Here is a 16,087-nt window from a genome sequence, read left to right on the forward strand (position 1 = left end):
CTGAGTGAGACATGACTCCAGGTTGAGTACTTCTTTTTCCAATGATCAATCCTGGATTTCCGCCTCGCTGTCAACCCCCTTGTGCACCCCTGAGAGAAGGCATGGAAGTGAGTCTTGCTTACATCCCACCAGAGCCTCAAGAAGGGGAAGCTTCACAGGTTCCTTCTCCAGCTGGCCCAGAAGTGATGGAATGAGTCCAGGAACTGCTCATCCCCCAGCAACAAGTTGTTCAAGTGCCAGTACGTGGACCGTGTCTCAGTGCGGGACGGGGCGAGTCCCTCCAACATCAGGCAGTGGTCCGAGCACGGCACCTGCCGCACAGAAGTTGCCGGAAAGCTGGACAAGTACACCGTTGAAATGTAAAGGCGGTTGATTCTGGACACTCCGGCCCCAGGCCTCACAAAGGTGAACATGCTGGAGTCAGGAAGGAGAGTTCATCGGATCATAGAATTTATAGTGCAGAAGGAGGCCATTCGGCCCATCGGGTCTGCACCGGCTCTTTGAAAGAGCACCCTACCCAAGCCCGCACCTCCACCCTATCCCATAACCCAGTAACCCCACCCAACACTAAGGGCAATTTTGCATGGCCAATCCTCCGAAACTGCACATCTTTGGACTGTGGGAGGAAACCGGAGCACCCGGAGGAAACCCACGTACACACGGGGAGAACGTGCAGAGTCCGCACAGACAGTGACCCAAGCCGGGAATCCAACCTGGGACCCTGGAGCTGTGAAGCAATTGTGGTAACCACTATGCTACCGTGCTGCCCAGACGTTCACCAAGTCGAAGATCCCGACCTGATGCTCCAACTAGTTGCGAGGTTCCCTCCTTCTCCACCACCTACCCACAACCCAAAAAGAATTGGCCCCCGGCATAAAGGAAATAAACGAATCCTGGGTGCAATACTGCAGCAGGTGGAACAAGCCCTCGTGGGCCCTGTTCGTGCCTGGCCGCGGACCGTTCCGCTCAAGGGGAAGTGACCGCTCAGGGGCATTTTGCCCTTCATTTGGGGCTTTTGCTTGCTGGGGTTGGGCATTAAGTCGAGGGGAATGTATTTTGCTGACATCCACCCTCGCTGGGAGGGGAGAGGAAACAATGTCTCACTCCCCCTCCCTCTTTGCATGGCCCGTTTGCGGTGGGGTGGGGTCACATGCCGGGGACCCCCCACTGCAGAGGGCTCCTCCTCTCTGTCCCCCCTCTTGATGCCCAGGCCCCGGAGTTGTGGCCGGGGCAAGGTGCCCTCTGGCTTGGGTGCGCATGCCTCCCCGCTGCCGCCCTCTGTGGCCCGCGTAGTGGTGTCGCTGGGCATCATACCTGCCGACGGGCTGACGAGGTTGGTGGGTGACGGCAGGATGAGGTGGAGGAATGGCACCCGAGACGGTATCCAAGGGCACGTGGACTTTGGGTGTGACCTCTGTCTTTTTTGGCATTTGGTTGTGCGGAGGCTCCCCCCTCTCCACTCCAACAGCTGAGTGAGGGGACAGCTTTCAGGTTAATGAATGGAGAGGGGTGCAAGATGCAGAGTTTGGGCAATTTCAGCGGATGTGCCCCACCCCCTCACATGCAAGGCACCATACGCTATCCTCCGACCAAAAGACCCTAAAAGCACGGAGAAAGAACACAGCCTTGTGTAAGGTCTTTAATATTTTTGGACTGCGCCGAGTTGTTAGATCTAGTAATATTTGCCTGTAAAGTTGAAGGAATTTATAGTATTCCTACTATTAGGTTACCAGCAGCACTTTGCGATTACTGGAACTCAGCAGAAATTTGCAGTGAAAACTTCTCAGGTGCCAATAAGAATTGTTTTATTTTTCTTCTATTGATTACAATTTGAAAGTAATTTAAAAGGCAATTCGTAGACAATTAGAAGCTTTCAGAAGAATCAAATCTTTTTGCTGAGGCAGACAGCTCCCTAAACACTACTACAGAAACACACTAAAACACTACATCACTACAGAATGGCGGGGGGAATCTTTTCAGTTATACCCTTTCATATCTGTCTTAAGTCATCTAATCACACCCCAATATAATCCTAATTGGTTTGGGTTAGACTCAAACACATTTGATTTGACGGCAAGCCGTCCATCTTCAATGTGCAACATTAGTTTTTTAATTGTTACATGTTTGCATGTTATGGAATGTGATATTCTGTAATCTTTACCAGCAAAAACCTGGCTAATGTAACAATGGAGACTTCATGTCGAGAAAGTTGGAATCAAATATATATTTGATTCAATGTTTTATCCATTAAAATGTTTCGGCCTTATAAACTATGGAATGTGGTTCACGCTGTAATCACTAATGGCCTGAAAAGAGATCAATAGAGCTTTAGTTACTAGACTCTTGTCAACTCGTTGCCATGGAATTCAGCCCTTGTCCTTGACAGCAACACAAGCATAGTGTCAAATTGTCTTGCAACTGTGCTGTTTTAATCGATGATGGAATTATGCTGTTTCATGTATCTATTGAAGCTATATGTTTTGAGATGACCTGAGGTTATGGGTGCTGAAATTCTCATTTTTAAAAGGGTATTTAAAACTGGGGCTTAATATTTATGCTTAAACAGCTATCTTTTACCTATACTAGTTGTATTAGAAACACCTGGCTTCTACACCTTGTCATACATATTTCAGATGGCCACAATGGTCGATGGAACGGCGACCACGGCCATCGCACGCCTCACTGGTCACGGTGGAATAGCATATGACCCCCAACTGCCAGGTGAGCAGCTGAAATGTTGAGGGGGCCATGGAGACGGTGGGTGGAGGCTTTGGAAGCTGCCACCCCCACATAGGTGGCCCTGGAGAGCTCTGCCACTGGCCATAAAGGCACGTGCTAAGCCCACCCGATGTGTCTTTGGCCGTGTTAATGAAAGGATAAAAGGAGGATGGTGAGGTGAGTTGGGGACCCCCCCTCCCCCCCCCTTGGAAACGGTAACTGGTTTCAAACCCATTTAAGTGTGCGCAGTTTGGTCCCGCCTATTGTAAGTGCAAATATTTATTGCACCACTTTGCGGGATCCAGAAGCGGATACCTCCCACGAAGCGTCCTGCTGCCGGGAGGCCTGCGGGAGGCTTCTCCTGGTGTCTACTAGCTGCGTCACACTCCCACTCAAAGCGTTTCACTCCGCACGTACACGCTTGGCCGCCCATTATGTCCTAAACAACCACCAAGAAATTGATGTCAGAAAGAGGAGCTCGAGATCCGGGATTCGAAGCTTGAGCAGAAGCTGCAATCACTAAATTGTATAGACAAAGCTGAGAGTTACATGGATGGCAAGGACTGGAATTACCAATAGAACAGGGTTTGAAAGTAGAGGTGACAGCAATTTAACAGCCTAGAGTATGCAGGCTACCATCCTGTCAGCCAGGGCTGTGGTTCGTGTTAAGGAGGGCGACCCACCCCCAGGAGCTGTGAGCCAAACAGAGTACCACAGTAACTCAGAGCCACAGCAGTACCAAATGTACAGTCTCCAGTACATTTGCACCTGGAGAATGCAGTGCATGGGAAGTGACCTCGTGAACAGACATGTGGGGCCTGGGGTTATTCGGGCCTGTCAGGTTGGTCCCAGTGATGAGTTTTGGGGAGAAAAGCAAGAGAAATTGGTGATGGCCGGTGATGCCTTTGTTTCTGGAAGAACACTGGCACCAGTGGACACCACCATGGGTCTTTAAGAATGAATTTAAATGACCACACAATCCTGATGAAAGGTCATGATCTGAAGCACTTTCACTGTTTTTCTCTCTCCACAGTTACCACAGTTGGGCCTGGTGAGTACTTACAAAATTTTCAGTTTTAATGTTGTTTCCAATTAAGGTTTGAAATTTTTGAGGAGGTAACAAGGGAATGAGTGAATTATGTTTCATGTTGTTTGCAAGGATTTTAACAAGGCTTTTGACAAGGTTCCACATGGCGGACTGGTCAAGACTGTAACAGTTCTTGGGATATAAAGGCAAAGGGTGGATCCAAAATTGGCTCAGTGGCTGGAAACAGAGGGTGATGGTAAATGAGTTTTTTTGTGAGAGGAGAGCATTTTCCATTGCGGGTCTTAAAAGCTTAGTGTTGGCTCCTTTGTTTTTCTAGGTATGGCAATGATTTAGGCTTAAGTATAGTTGTCATGATTGAGAAGTTTGCAGGTGACACAAAAATTGGTCATGTAGTTGCTAGTGTGGGAAAAGGCTGCACATTGCAAAAATGTATCAACTGATTCGTTGGGTGTTCTGAAAAGTAGCAAAAGGAACTCAGCCTGGAGAATGTGAGGGGATGGATTTGGGAGAAAATAATTAAACAATAATTAGTATGTCCATGTATGTGAATGAACAGAATGTGGTAAATAAGATTAGTGAGTTACATGTGCAGATTGGCACTTGGAAATATGGGGCGGGAGTTTCCGTTAGCTGATGCTGAAACCTGGAAATGCAATTGGGCGGAGAATAACATCCGACTGCAAAATCGCGACAGGCATGGATTTGATGTCAGATCGCGATTCTCCATCACCTCGAAAACAGCGTCAAAGTGTTTCACTCTGCACGTACAGTAGACACATGTATATCATTAGCGGGCCCGACCTGTAACTCTCCAGGGCCTCCGCGATTCTCTGCCTCCAAAGGGCCGAGTTCCCGACGGCACGGTTCACATCTGCATTTAAAAATCGTGAAACCGGCTGCTGAGGGAGCGAGATGGGGTATGAAAGGTGTCCAATTTCACCATAATTTGCTGACAGTTGTGCCGCTAGCTGGGTGGCTTCTGCCACGGCTGTGGGGAGTAGCAGGGGGTCGCCAGGAGGTGGGCTGTGGTGTCCGGGGGGATGGGCACGGAGCACCATTGCGGTAGCCATGCAGCTGCGCACACCGCTAACAGCCCACTTTAAAGCTGGTGCCAGGGATAGTATAGGTCCCCCCACCCAAGGTATCTTCCTGGGTGCCCACTCATCCCAGATGATCCATGAGCTGTATGGGCCCGCTTCAGCACATCCAGTGCCATCTTTTTGGCTGGGATAAGTGTGTGTGGGGAGTGTAATGTGTATGTGCAGCTGCAGCTTGTCAGCCTCCTAAGTGTCAATACGGACCAGGTGAATCCCGCACCGTTTTTCATTAGAATCGACTGTGTTCACTGATGCTAGCCCCTTAATAATAGCAGAATCGGTGCAGGTGCGGCGCCAATTTTTCCGTCGTGAAAGTCCACAGATTCTCCATTGGCGTCAGCGCGTAGGGTGGGATTTTCCGCTTGCCGATGACTAAATCGGATTCAGCGATCAGGCGGAGGATCCTTTTTGATGCCGATGGTGGCACCTGTTTTCAGATGCTCCTCCGCCCGCTCCAAAATGGCATAATCGGTGAGTACGCCGCATGCCGTTGGGAGCGCCTCAGGACATCACCTGAAGGCCCTTCCCCAATGCTCCGCATCCGATGTGCTGACTTCGCAACTGCGTATGCTCTGGATTTTCGTCAATCCTGCATGGCGGCTGCAGATTGTGTCCAGCGCTGCCACTGTCGGAGTGGGGAGCCGTTCCGCTGGCCGAGAGGGGCTTCAGCGTGGGCTGAGAGGACTGGTGGGCGAGGGGTGTTACAGGGGGGCAATAGCTGGCAGGCCGGGTCAGCACGCGGCCAGCGCCATGTTGTATGGCACGAACCACTGCAGGCAGTTACCATGTGCATGAGCGGCCACGGACCCGACAACGCTCCGTCCATTTCTGTTGGGAACGCCGGGGGTTTTACATGGCACGGCCGCCAGCACTCTAACGGGCGCAGCATCGGTGCGTGGGAGGTGCCGACCTTTTCATCGTAAAACTAGACACTTCCTCTGGCCATAGCCTCAAAATCGGAGAATCCAGCCCTTAGTCTCAGAAACAGAGAATTCTGCCCCTGATTTGATTAGCACAGAGTCTTTGTTCAAGTCAGGGCAGGACTAGGTGTTAAATATTCCTAGATGCACTCCATTCCCACACACTCATTGCAGCCAAGAAGATACCACCATGGAGAGCAGTCCCAAGATTTGTCGATGCAGAGCTGGAGACACTGCTGTTTGCCATTGAGGAGAGGCTGGACACCTAGATCCTCCGGGTGGAAATGTGACTGCCACCCACAGATGTCAACAGAGCCTGGGTACAGGTGGCAGAGGCTGTGAGCGCTGTGGGCCCCACTGCCAGAATTGGCAACAGTGCAGGAAGAAGCTGCACAACCTCCCCAGGGCAGCAAGGGTGAGTCAACAGCACCGTACCCATGGTACCAACCCCTATCCCACACTCCCCATACCCCCTCCCAGGTGGTCCCCAGCAAGCGTCCCACACCCGCAGGGAGCCAGAGAAGACCGGATGTGGCCCGCTAAACCTGCGGCCCCTCACCGTCGCAGAGCAGAGGGCATTAGACCTGGTCGGCGGGGTTGGAGAGCAGGCAGTCGCCGAGACAGTGGTTGGCATCAGAGATGCAAGTGAGCCCCCAAAGAATTGTGAAGCCCCTGTGCCATGTGTGTCTCATTCACCGCACCTCCCTGCATCATGCCTACCCGTGATCTAACCATACATCTGGTCTTTTAGATGAGGCGGGTCCATCTGGGGTCCCGCGCATCTCTGCCGCAACTCTGGGACTCATCTGGTAATGAGGTGGGACCTGTTGGTGATCCGACCCCCTGCTGCAACCCCGCGAAACCCCAGAGCACATGTCTGGGGACGTCACCGATTTTTCACCGCCAGCATCCTCCACCTCCAGAAACACTCACCTCGGCACTTTAGTGAAGAGGCTCCTGGGGCACAATTTGGTGCACACCACACACATGCAGCAGTACATCAGTGGAGATAGGAACCCCTGAGGGGGCGGACGGTCAGAGGGTGGCCCGACCCCTGTCGTCCAGATAGGTCTCAGGCTTCTGGAAAGGGTGATCTCATGAATGTTGGAGATGCAAGGGCAGAGTCGGGGACTAGAGCAGGGGTGTCAGCAACCATCCAGTGCTGGAGGTGCAGTTGGAGGAGTACAACCACCTGTAGGGGCAGAGGCGGTGCCGCAAATGCATTCCACCCAGGCCTACACCTCACGGGTGGCATCCATAGAGGAAGCACTAGGTGCAAAAGTATCAGGCATGGGTCAAGTTGTCCAAGGTCTGGGACACTCTGTGCGGGCGGCGGTCGATGCACAGGACAGGGCGGCCATATTACAGGCAGTCAAGTACCAGAGCAACATGGACATTGTGGCGGCTCTCCAGAACCTGATGCAGCCACTACGAGTCATGGCTGCGAGTGTCGAGGACATTGGCTGGGTGCTGGTTGAACTGGCACAGTCACTGAGTGACGTGGCGCCGTCCCAGATGGACATGTCTCCTCAGGAATTCGTTCTGGCCACAACCCGTCCCAAGGAGTTACCCGAGGGCCTTCGAGGGAGGAAAGGGCGATGGGGCCCATGTCAATGACACCCACGGGGGAGGTGCCGGAACACCACAGCACCTCTGAATCCCACCCCCCCCCCTCGCCCCACTTGACCTGGCACATCCAATGGGCAGCGGGCAAAACAGGGTGGCAACACCCAACCTGTGACAGCCGGAAGACTGTCTGGCACCACCGGGCCCAATCGCTCCAGAGGACGGAAGCCAAAGGGGACCCAGATCACAGGGCGCGATACGCAGTTGGCCACCTCCACTTCCGATGTACCGCCTGGGGAACCCACTAGAAAGAGCGTTAGGGCACGAAAGGTTAAAAAGTTAGACACCAGTTAAGTTGGCAAGGGTGAAGCATGTATGTTAGCAATAGGGGCTAGGGCACAATACTTGTATGGATAACAAGAAACATCTGTTCACTGATGGTCTAATCTCGGTCCTCTGTCTGAAAGGTGGGAGGGATGGGTCGGCTGGGTACAGAGGGTGGGGCAGAGGAGAAGGGGTGGTCGGGAAGCCGGTGATGTGGGCGCGGGTATTAGAGGTGGTCATGGGCCAGTGCTCCCTGGGCAGTCGGAAGCAGTAGGGAACAGATATGTGGGATGCCCTGTGGTAGGGCCTACCCGATGAGTGACCAACCACTGCACACCGCTCCGGTACCCCGCCCCATGCACATCTCCCGGACTCTGTCCATAACCCCACTACCCCAGGGTTTTGATTAAACTATGAGTGGAATAGCCAGCGCGCATGCAGGGATCACCCGGGCGGATGGAGGAATGTGCTACTGGGGGCAGGAGTCAGATGTTGAGCATTAGACCTCATCACAGAGCGGGTTATCATCATCCTTCATCCAATGGACATGATCGGCTGATACCGCCAACCCAGGACCAGCAGCACCCTGTAATGGGGAGCACGGATAGTGGGGATTTCACCGATAGCATCTGCGTGCGGGACTCTTGTGCCCGGGTGATGCTGTAAAGTATTCTCATAGGTGGACGGAAGCAGGGCCCACCACTGAACCCACAGAGATGCTATCAGTGGAATCACCCAATCTTCCTTGAATAACCCCAACAGGCACTTGTGGTCAGAATAAACTGAATGCACATTCATAAATGTACTGCTTTTTACCTTCCTTTTCTACCTGTGAGTAGCTCCGTTCAGCGTCCGCGGGTGTGTGGGACGCAAAGGTATATTAGTCGCTCCGACTGCCAACGCCATATGGCGAGGAGCAGTGGTTTGTTCAGGTCAGAGTGGGTCAGCAATTCATCTGATGAGAGACACCGCTTCACCTCTTGAAAAACCTTGTCGTGCAGGGGTCCCAACTCCATTTCTGTCCCCTCTTCAGCAGTTGGTGGAGCAGGCTGAGCAGCGTGGCAATCCTGGTTATGGAAATTTAGTTAATATGTTTATAAACACACACAGTAAGCATTTTTATCATCTACCAATATAAATACCCCACACAGCTACAGTACTCAATGTATAACCCTTGATAAATTCCCCCTTTTGCTGTTCCAATTTAATAACAAGATCCCATAAACAAGCACAGAGCACTCAAGGCCCAGTATGGATGCTCTTGTTTCCTTTCCAAAACAGCAGGTTTGAATTCCTTCCAGAAAACAGTTATTTCTTTTCAAGTTATCAAGCAGTTTGGAAATAGCTTTTGAAATGCTGATAGAGAAAAAAACCTTCTTTCAACCTGTGCAGAACAAAACCAATTCAAACTCAAAGCAAAAGTAAACCCAACTCCTAGAGCCACAGCCCAGCTCCACCCACATAATGACCTCACTGAAGCCATATGATAAGGTAAAAACATTTCTCAAAGGTACACGCCCATGACACCTCCCCCAAGAAAAAAAAAACTATCAACTTCAAAGATGGTTTCATTTTTCACCTTTTCACTTTTCCATTGAGAACAATTGACAATAAATATACATTTTTTAAACAAAAACAAAACAGGCACCCATTGATAATCATACGATCCATTTTAGTTCTTCTTCTTCCCCCATCGAACCTGCTTCTCTTCATCACATTTGTGACGAAGCATCGGCTATCACATTTTCTCGTCATGCCACATGTATAATTCTCAAATGAAATGGCCGTAACAATAAACTCCATCAAAACAGTCTGGCATTTTTATTCCTGAACCGCTCCAGAATCGTCAATGGATTATGATCAGTATATGTAATTGTTTCAGACGAATTGCTGATAACATAAATGTTAAAACTGTGCAAAGCCAGCACCAAGCTCAAAATCTCCTTTTCAATTGTTGAATACTTCCTGTGGTGATCGTTCAATTTCTTGGAAAAATATCCAATAGGTCGCTCTATTCCATCGTCGTCTTGTTGCAAGAGCACAGCACCTATGTCCACATCACTCGCATCGATAGCCACTTTGAATGGTTTTGTGTAATTTGGGGTGGCCAACACAGGAGCCGTGGTTAATTGATATGCTTCTTCAGCAAGTCTGTCGTGGAGCAAGCACGCTGCGAACATTCGGTACACATTTTCGGTAAAATCCACTCATTCCAAGAAATCGCATTATTTCCCTTTCTGTTGAGGGTATTGGAAACTCCCCAATAACTTTTGGTTTCACAACCCATGGGACCATTCACCCCTGCTCAATTGTATGCCCAAGGAACGTGACTTGGGCTTTTCCAAATTCATATTTGGCTACGTTTACCACTAAACCCACCTCCTGAAGTTGATCAAATAACTCCATCAGAAGATTCAAATGTTCTTTCCATGTCTGACTAAAATCACCAGATCGTCTATGTATACCGCACAATTGGGTAATCCTGAAACAACTTTGTTAGTTAACTGTTGAAATGTGGTTGGGGCATTTTTCATGCCAAATGACATAACTTTGAATTAATATATACCATCTGGAGTCACAAAAGCTGAAATCCCCTTTGCCCTTTCGGATAAAAGTACCTGCCAGATAACATTTAAGTAAATCCAGTTTGGAGATAAAAGCTGATTGCCCCACCTTCTCAATGCAGTCCTCCAAGCATGGGATAGGATAAGAGTCTGTTCTTGTAACTTCATTAACCTTCTATCGTCCACACACAATCGTTGGGTACCATCCGGTTTCGGTACCATCACTATGGGTGAGCTCCATTGGCTGCAATCCACTTCAATTATGCCATTTTTAAGCATACTTTCAATTTCTTTTTGAACCTGTACCAATTTTAAAGGGCTAAGTCTATATAGATGTTGTTTAATTGGAACAGCATTTCCCACATCTACATCATGTATAGCCATTTTAGTACGTCCCAATTTATCTCCACAAACTTGCCCATGTGATATTAATAACTCTTTCAGGTCAGTTTGCTTTTCCTCTGGAAGGTAACTCAACAATTTATCCCAATTTTTAAGAACATCCTCGTTATCCAATTTAATTTGAGGAATGTCAAATTCAGAGTCATCTGGATTTGGTTCTTCACTTTGAGTTAGAATCATTAAAAACCCCTCCTTTTGCTCTCCTTCCTTTTCAAAGTACCTTTTAAGCATATTCACATGACACACTCGGTGAGTTTTCCTTTTGCCTGGCGTTTTTACCACATAATTCACCCCACTTAATTTCCTTTCAATCTGATAAGGTCCACAAAACCTTGCTTTTAAAGGTTCACCTACCACTGGTAACAATATTAAAACTTTATCTCCACTGGCAAAACTACAAACTTTTGTTTTCTTGTCTGCTACCCGTTTCATCACATGCTGTGCCATTTTCATCACATGCTGTGCAATTTTTAAATGTTGTCTAGCAATTTACCTGCTCTATTTAATCGTTCCCTAAAATTTGACACAAAATGCAATAATGTAATTTCAGACTGCTCACTCAGCAATTTTTCCTTAATCAATTAAAGTGGTCCTCTTACCTCATGACCAAAAATTTGTTCAAAAGGACTGAATTTGGTTGACTCATTAGGTGCATCCCTAATTGCAAACAATGCAAATGGAATTCCTTTATCCGAATCCTCTGGATAATCTTGGCAATAAGCCTTCATCATTGTCTTAAACATCTGATGCCACCGTTCTAACGCTCCCTGTGATTTCTGGATTGTACGCAGTTGATACGCAGTTTTACTCCTAAGCTATCCATAGCTTCCTTGAATAACCTTGAGGTAAAATTTGATTCTTGATCCGATTGTATTTCTGTTGGTAGTCCAACAGAAGTCTAGTAAAGAATTTAAGTAACTCCTTGATAGATCTGTACTTGGTTAATCTATTTTATGTGTCGCCGCACTCATATATTACTCAACAGAACATAAAACTGAGCTTCATGTGTGGAGTAAATTGTAGCTTTATTCAGTCGGTTTTAAAATGTCTCTTGATCAGGTCAGTTTGCTTGCAAATACAGAGTTTTAGAAAGTTAGTTTTGTCCAAGCAAACACAGATGACTGAGTTGAATTCAATACAGCTTACAGTTCTTGATAATTTCTTCAAATCAAAATACTCAATAGAGAGAATTTGGAAATAAACAAAATGGCTTTCAAAGCAAAGCACAGGAAATAGTTAAAGAAATTAAGTAAGATGATTCCGGGATGAATTGTTTAAAACCGGCACCTAGCTTTAAGGTAATTGCTATCATCAATGTTCTGTCCACTTTCTGGCTATGATTGGGTCTTAATAATTATAGTTCATTCAATTCGATTGAAATGTCTGTCCATCAAATTTTGATATGTTGCGACTGAGATATTTAGTTCCCACCAAACTTTATCAGTTGCCATGAAAACTGGACTAGGAACACTGCACAGATTTTCATACTAACCAAATGTGTCTGGCCTGTTTTAATCTGATCATTCTCATGCTATTCTGCAGTTCTCACTGTTATATTTGAACTGTGTGAGCTTAATAAACCATTTTAATAAACCATTTTAATTCTGAACCATTCCTTCCTTTAAACTTAGTATATATTAAAAGTTAGATTTCTAACACTCCTCCACAATATTTTTAGCTGTAATATTGCATATTGGAATGGCCTCTGGAAACCTCATAGACACATCCATTATGGTCAAAAGATATTGATTCTGTAAGGGGAAAATTCGGGACAACGGATCAAGACCATAAATCTTGGCTGACACTGTACCAGAAACAGGCAGGCAAAGGGTTAAATCAGATGGGTAGCACAGAAAGACCACACTTAAAACGCACAGACACAGATCCTATCAGGACAATAAACTATTCCCAATCAATACAAAGCCTGCAACACCTCGTTATATGGGACTGTACTCATTGGAGTTTAGAAGGATGTGGGGGGATCTTATTGAGACATATAAAATTATGAAAGGAATAGATAGGATAGATGCGGGCAGGTTGTTTCCACTGGTCGGGGAAAGCAGAACTAGGGGGCATAGCCTCAAAATAAGGGGAGGTAGATTTAGGACGGAGTGTAGGAGGAACTTCTTCACCCAAAGGGTTGTGAATCTCTGGAATTCCTTCCCCAGTGAAGCAGTTGAGGCTCCTTCTTTAAACATTTTTAAGAAAAAGATAGATGCCTTTCTAAAGAATAAAGGGATTCGGGGATATGGTGTACGGGCCGGAGAGTGGAGCTGAGTCCACAAAGATCAGCCATGATCTCATTAAATGGCGGAGCAGGCTCGAGGGGCCAGATGGCCTACTCCTGTTCCTAGTTCTTATGCTCTTATGTTATGAAACCCGGAACATATCTCAACCGCCACCCAAAAGCCATCACCATTTAATCTAGTTAAAGGGAGCTCTATTGTGAACCTAAATAAATCCTATTAAAATGCATGGTATTGACGTCAGAACCAGGAAGCCCGCGAAAAACTATGAATGAATGAAATCATGAATGAATGGGCTGTGAAGTGGGAACCGGTAATGGCCCACTGAAACTAACCTAATCATGTCTGCAGGGTAAAGCTGTAAATATGCATGAACCCAAAAGCCTGCCAAAACTTGTAAGACATCTGTACTATATAAGATAAAGCCTTTCTGTATGTATTTTGAGTTCAGTGTGGACCGTGCTGTCTTTTAACGCCGGCCCGCTGTTCTCCCTGGAGCTTCAGACAATAAACCCTGTCTTGCGATTCAAACTTCTGACTCAGACTGACTTTTTCCCTGCAACAAATGGCACTGCGAACACGGGTCTGATTTCTGACTTTCTGGCCACAGCACGGAGGTCGGGGTCAGATTTCCAACGAATCTGGAAAAACAGTCAGAACGGATACAAGACACGGTTTAAAGAAAAGGTATCTTTGGGGAAATTTGGGGTTCTTACATTTAAATTTGGGGAACGGGATTCTAAATTTGGGGTTCTTAAATTTGGGGGAACGGGACTCCTGACTAAGTATGGTAACTGTTTAAAATATAAGTTAACTTACAGAAACTTTTAATTCTGGAGCAAGTGAGTTTTACTCAAGGTGAAGGGTCAAGGAACCCAGAGGTAAAGGTCGGAGCAACCTCAGAAAACAGGTACATAGAACATAGAACATAGAAAATACAGCACAGAACAGGCCCTTCGGCCCACGATGTTGTGCCGAACCTTTGTCCTAGGTTAATCATAGATTATCATTGAATTTACAGTGCAGAAGGAGGCCATTCGGCCCTTTGAGTCTGCACCGGCTCCTGGAAAGAGCACCCTACCCAAACTCAACACCTCCACCCAACACCAAGGGCAATTTTGGACATTAAGGGCAATTTATCATTGGCCAATTCACCTAACCTGCACATCTTTGGACTGTGGGAGGAAACCGGAGCACCCGGAGGAAACCCACGCAGACACGGGGAGGATGTGCAGACTCCGCACAGACAGTGACCCAAGCCGGAATCGAACCTGGGACCCGGGAGCTGTGAAGCAATTGTGCTATCCACAATGCTACCGTGCTGCCCTTAAGAACAAATAAATCTACACTATATCATTTTACCGTAATCCATGTACCTATCCAATAGCTGCTTGAAGGTCCCTAATGTTTCCGACTCAACTACTTCCACAGGCAGTGCATTCCATGCCCCCACTACTCTCTGGGTAAAGAACCTACCTCTGATATCCCTCCTATATCTTCCAACTTTCACCTTAAATTTATGTCCCCATGTAATGGTTTGTTCCACCCGGGGAAAAGGTCTCTGAGTGTCTACTCTATCTATTCCCCTGATCATCTTATAAACCTCTATCAAGTTGCCCCTCATCCTTCTCCGTTCTAATGAGAAAAGGCCTAGCACCCTCAACCTTTCCTCGTAAGACCTACTCTCCATTCCAGGCAACATCCTGGTAAATCTTCTTTGCACCTTTTCCAAAGCTTCCACATCCTTCCTAAAATGAGGCGACCAGAACTGTACACAGTACTCCAAATGTGGCCTTACCAAAGTTTTGTACAGCTGCATCATCACCTCACGGCTCTTAAATTCAATCCCTCTGTTAATGAACGCGAGCACACCATAGGCCTTCTTCACAGCTCTATCCACTTGAGTGGCAACTTTCAAAGATGTATGAACATAGACCCCAAGATCTCTCTGCTCCTCCACATTGCCAAGAACTCTACCGTTAACCCTGTATTCCGCATTCATATTTGTCCTTCCAAAATGGACAACCTCACACTTTTCAGGGTTAAACTCCATCTGCCACTTCTCAGCCCAGCTCTGCATCCTATCTATGTCTCTTTGCAGCCGACAACAGCCCTCCTCATTATCCACAACTCCACCAATCTTCGTATCGTCTGCAAATTTACTGACCCACCCTTCAACTCCCTCATCCAAGTCATTAATGAAAATCACAAACAGCAGAGGACCCAGAACTGATCCCTGCGGTACGCCACTGGTAACTGGGATCCAGGCTGAATATTTGCCATCCACCACCACTCTCTGACTTCTATCGGTTAGCCAGTTCGTTATCCAACTGGCCAAATTTCCCACTATCCCATGCCTCCTTACTTTCTGCATAAGCCTACCATGGGGAACCTTATCAAATGCCTTACTAAAATCCATGTACACTACATCCACTGCTTTACCTTCATCCACATGCTTGGTCACCTCCTCAAAGAATTCAGTCAGACTTGTAAGGCAAGACCTACCCCTCACAAATCCGTGCTGACTATCCCTAATCAAGCAGTGTCTTTCCAGATGCTCAGAAATCCTGAGGCGCAACCAAAAGCAAATTACAAACCTTTCACCCCAGGAGAGAGACAACAGATTATGGCCTCCCTGGGGCGACTGAGTCCCAGAAGTACAAATTTGAAGTTTTGGGAGGAATTGGATACACTCTGGGTGGGACACCAACTACACCTCAGAGATGTACACCAGCTGGTCAGGGCAGCCTACCCAGCGGATAAGTGGAGACTGGTAGCGGGTGGAACCACCGCTCCAGCCGCCCAGGATTATAATGGGGGAAGATGGACCCATGCCGTTCCCTTAACGGCAGAAATAGAAGCGCAGATGGTTCCCTTTGCGCAATTTAAAATTGAAATACAGCGGGTGTTAGGGAACTCTCCCACTAATTGGAGCAAGATTACTAACACAAAACAGCAGAAGGGAGAAGGAGCATCCGAATTTGGGGAACGATTGTTTAAAACCTATAAAGAATGCTCAGGGCAGGATAACTCCGAGAGGGTGGACAGAGCCTTTGTCCAAGCCTTTAAGGATGGGTTAATCCGAAACGCATCAGGGAATCCTGAGAATGGGAGTGATAGCCTCCTTAGATTATGATGAGCTAGTTGAGTGGGCTAGCGGGGTACAGGAAGGGAAAATGCCCCAAGCAAAACCAAGACAAGA

General features: G+C 47.5%; 1 protein-coding gene across 1 annotated transcript in view; it reads left to right on the forward strand.

The window, feature by feature from the left end:
- Positions 1-16,087, forward strand: part of LOC140392308 (scavenger receptor cysteine-rich domain-containing protein DMBT1-like) — a 107,581-nt gene that overhangs the window by 64,402 nt on the left and 27,092 nt on the right. The window contains exon 11 of the mRNA XM_072477625.1: positions 3,752-3,769. Within this exon, the coding sequence (XP_072333726.1) occupies positions 3,752-3,769 (18 nt within the window). The remainder of the gene's footprint in view (positions 1-3,751; positions 3,770-16,087) is intronic.

This window comes from Scyliorhinus torazame, chromosome 16, assembly GCF_047496885.1.
Source record: "Scyliorhinus torazame isolate Kashiwa2021f chromosome 16, sScyTor2.1, whole genome shotgun sequence".
Lineage (NCBI taxonomy): Eukaryota > Metazoa > Chordata > Chondrichthyes > Carcharhiniformes > Scyliorhinidae > Scyliorhinus > Scyliorhinus torazame.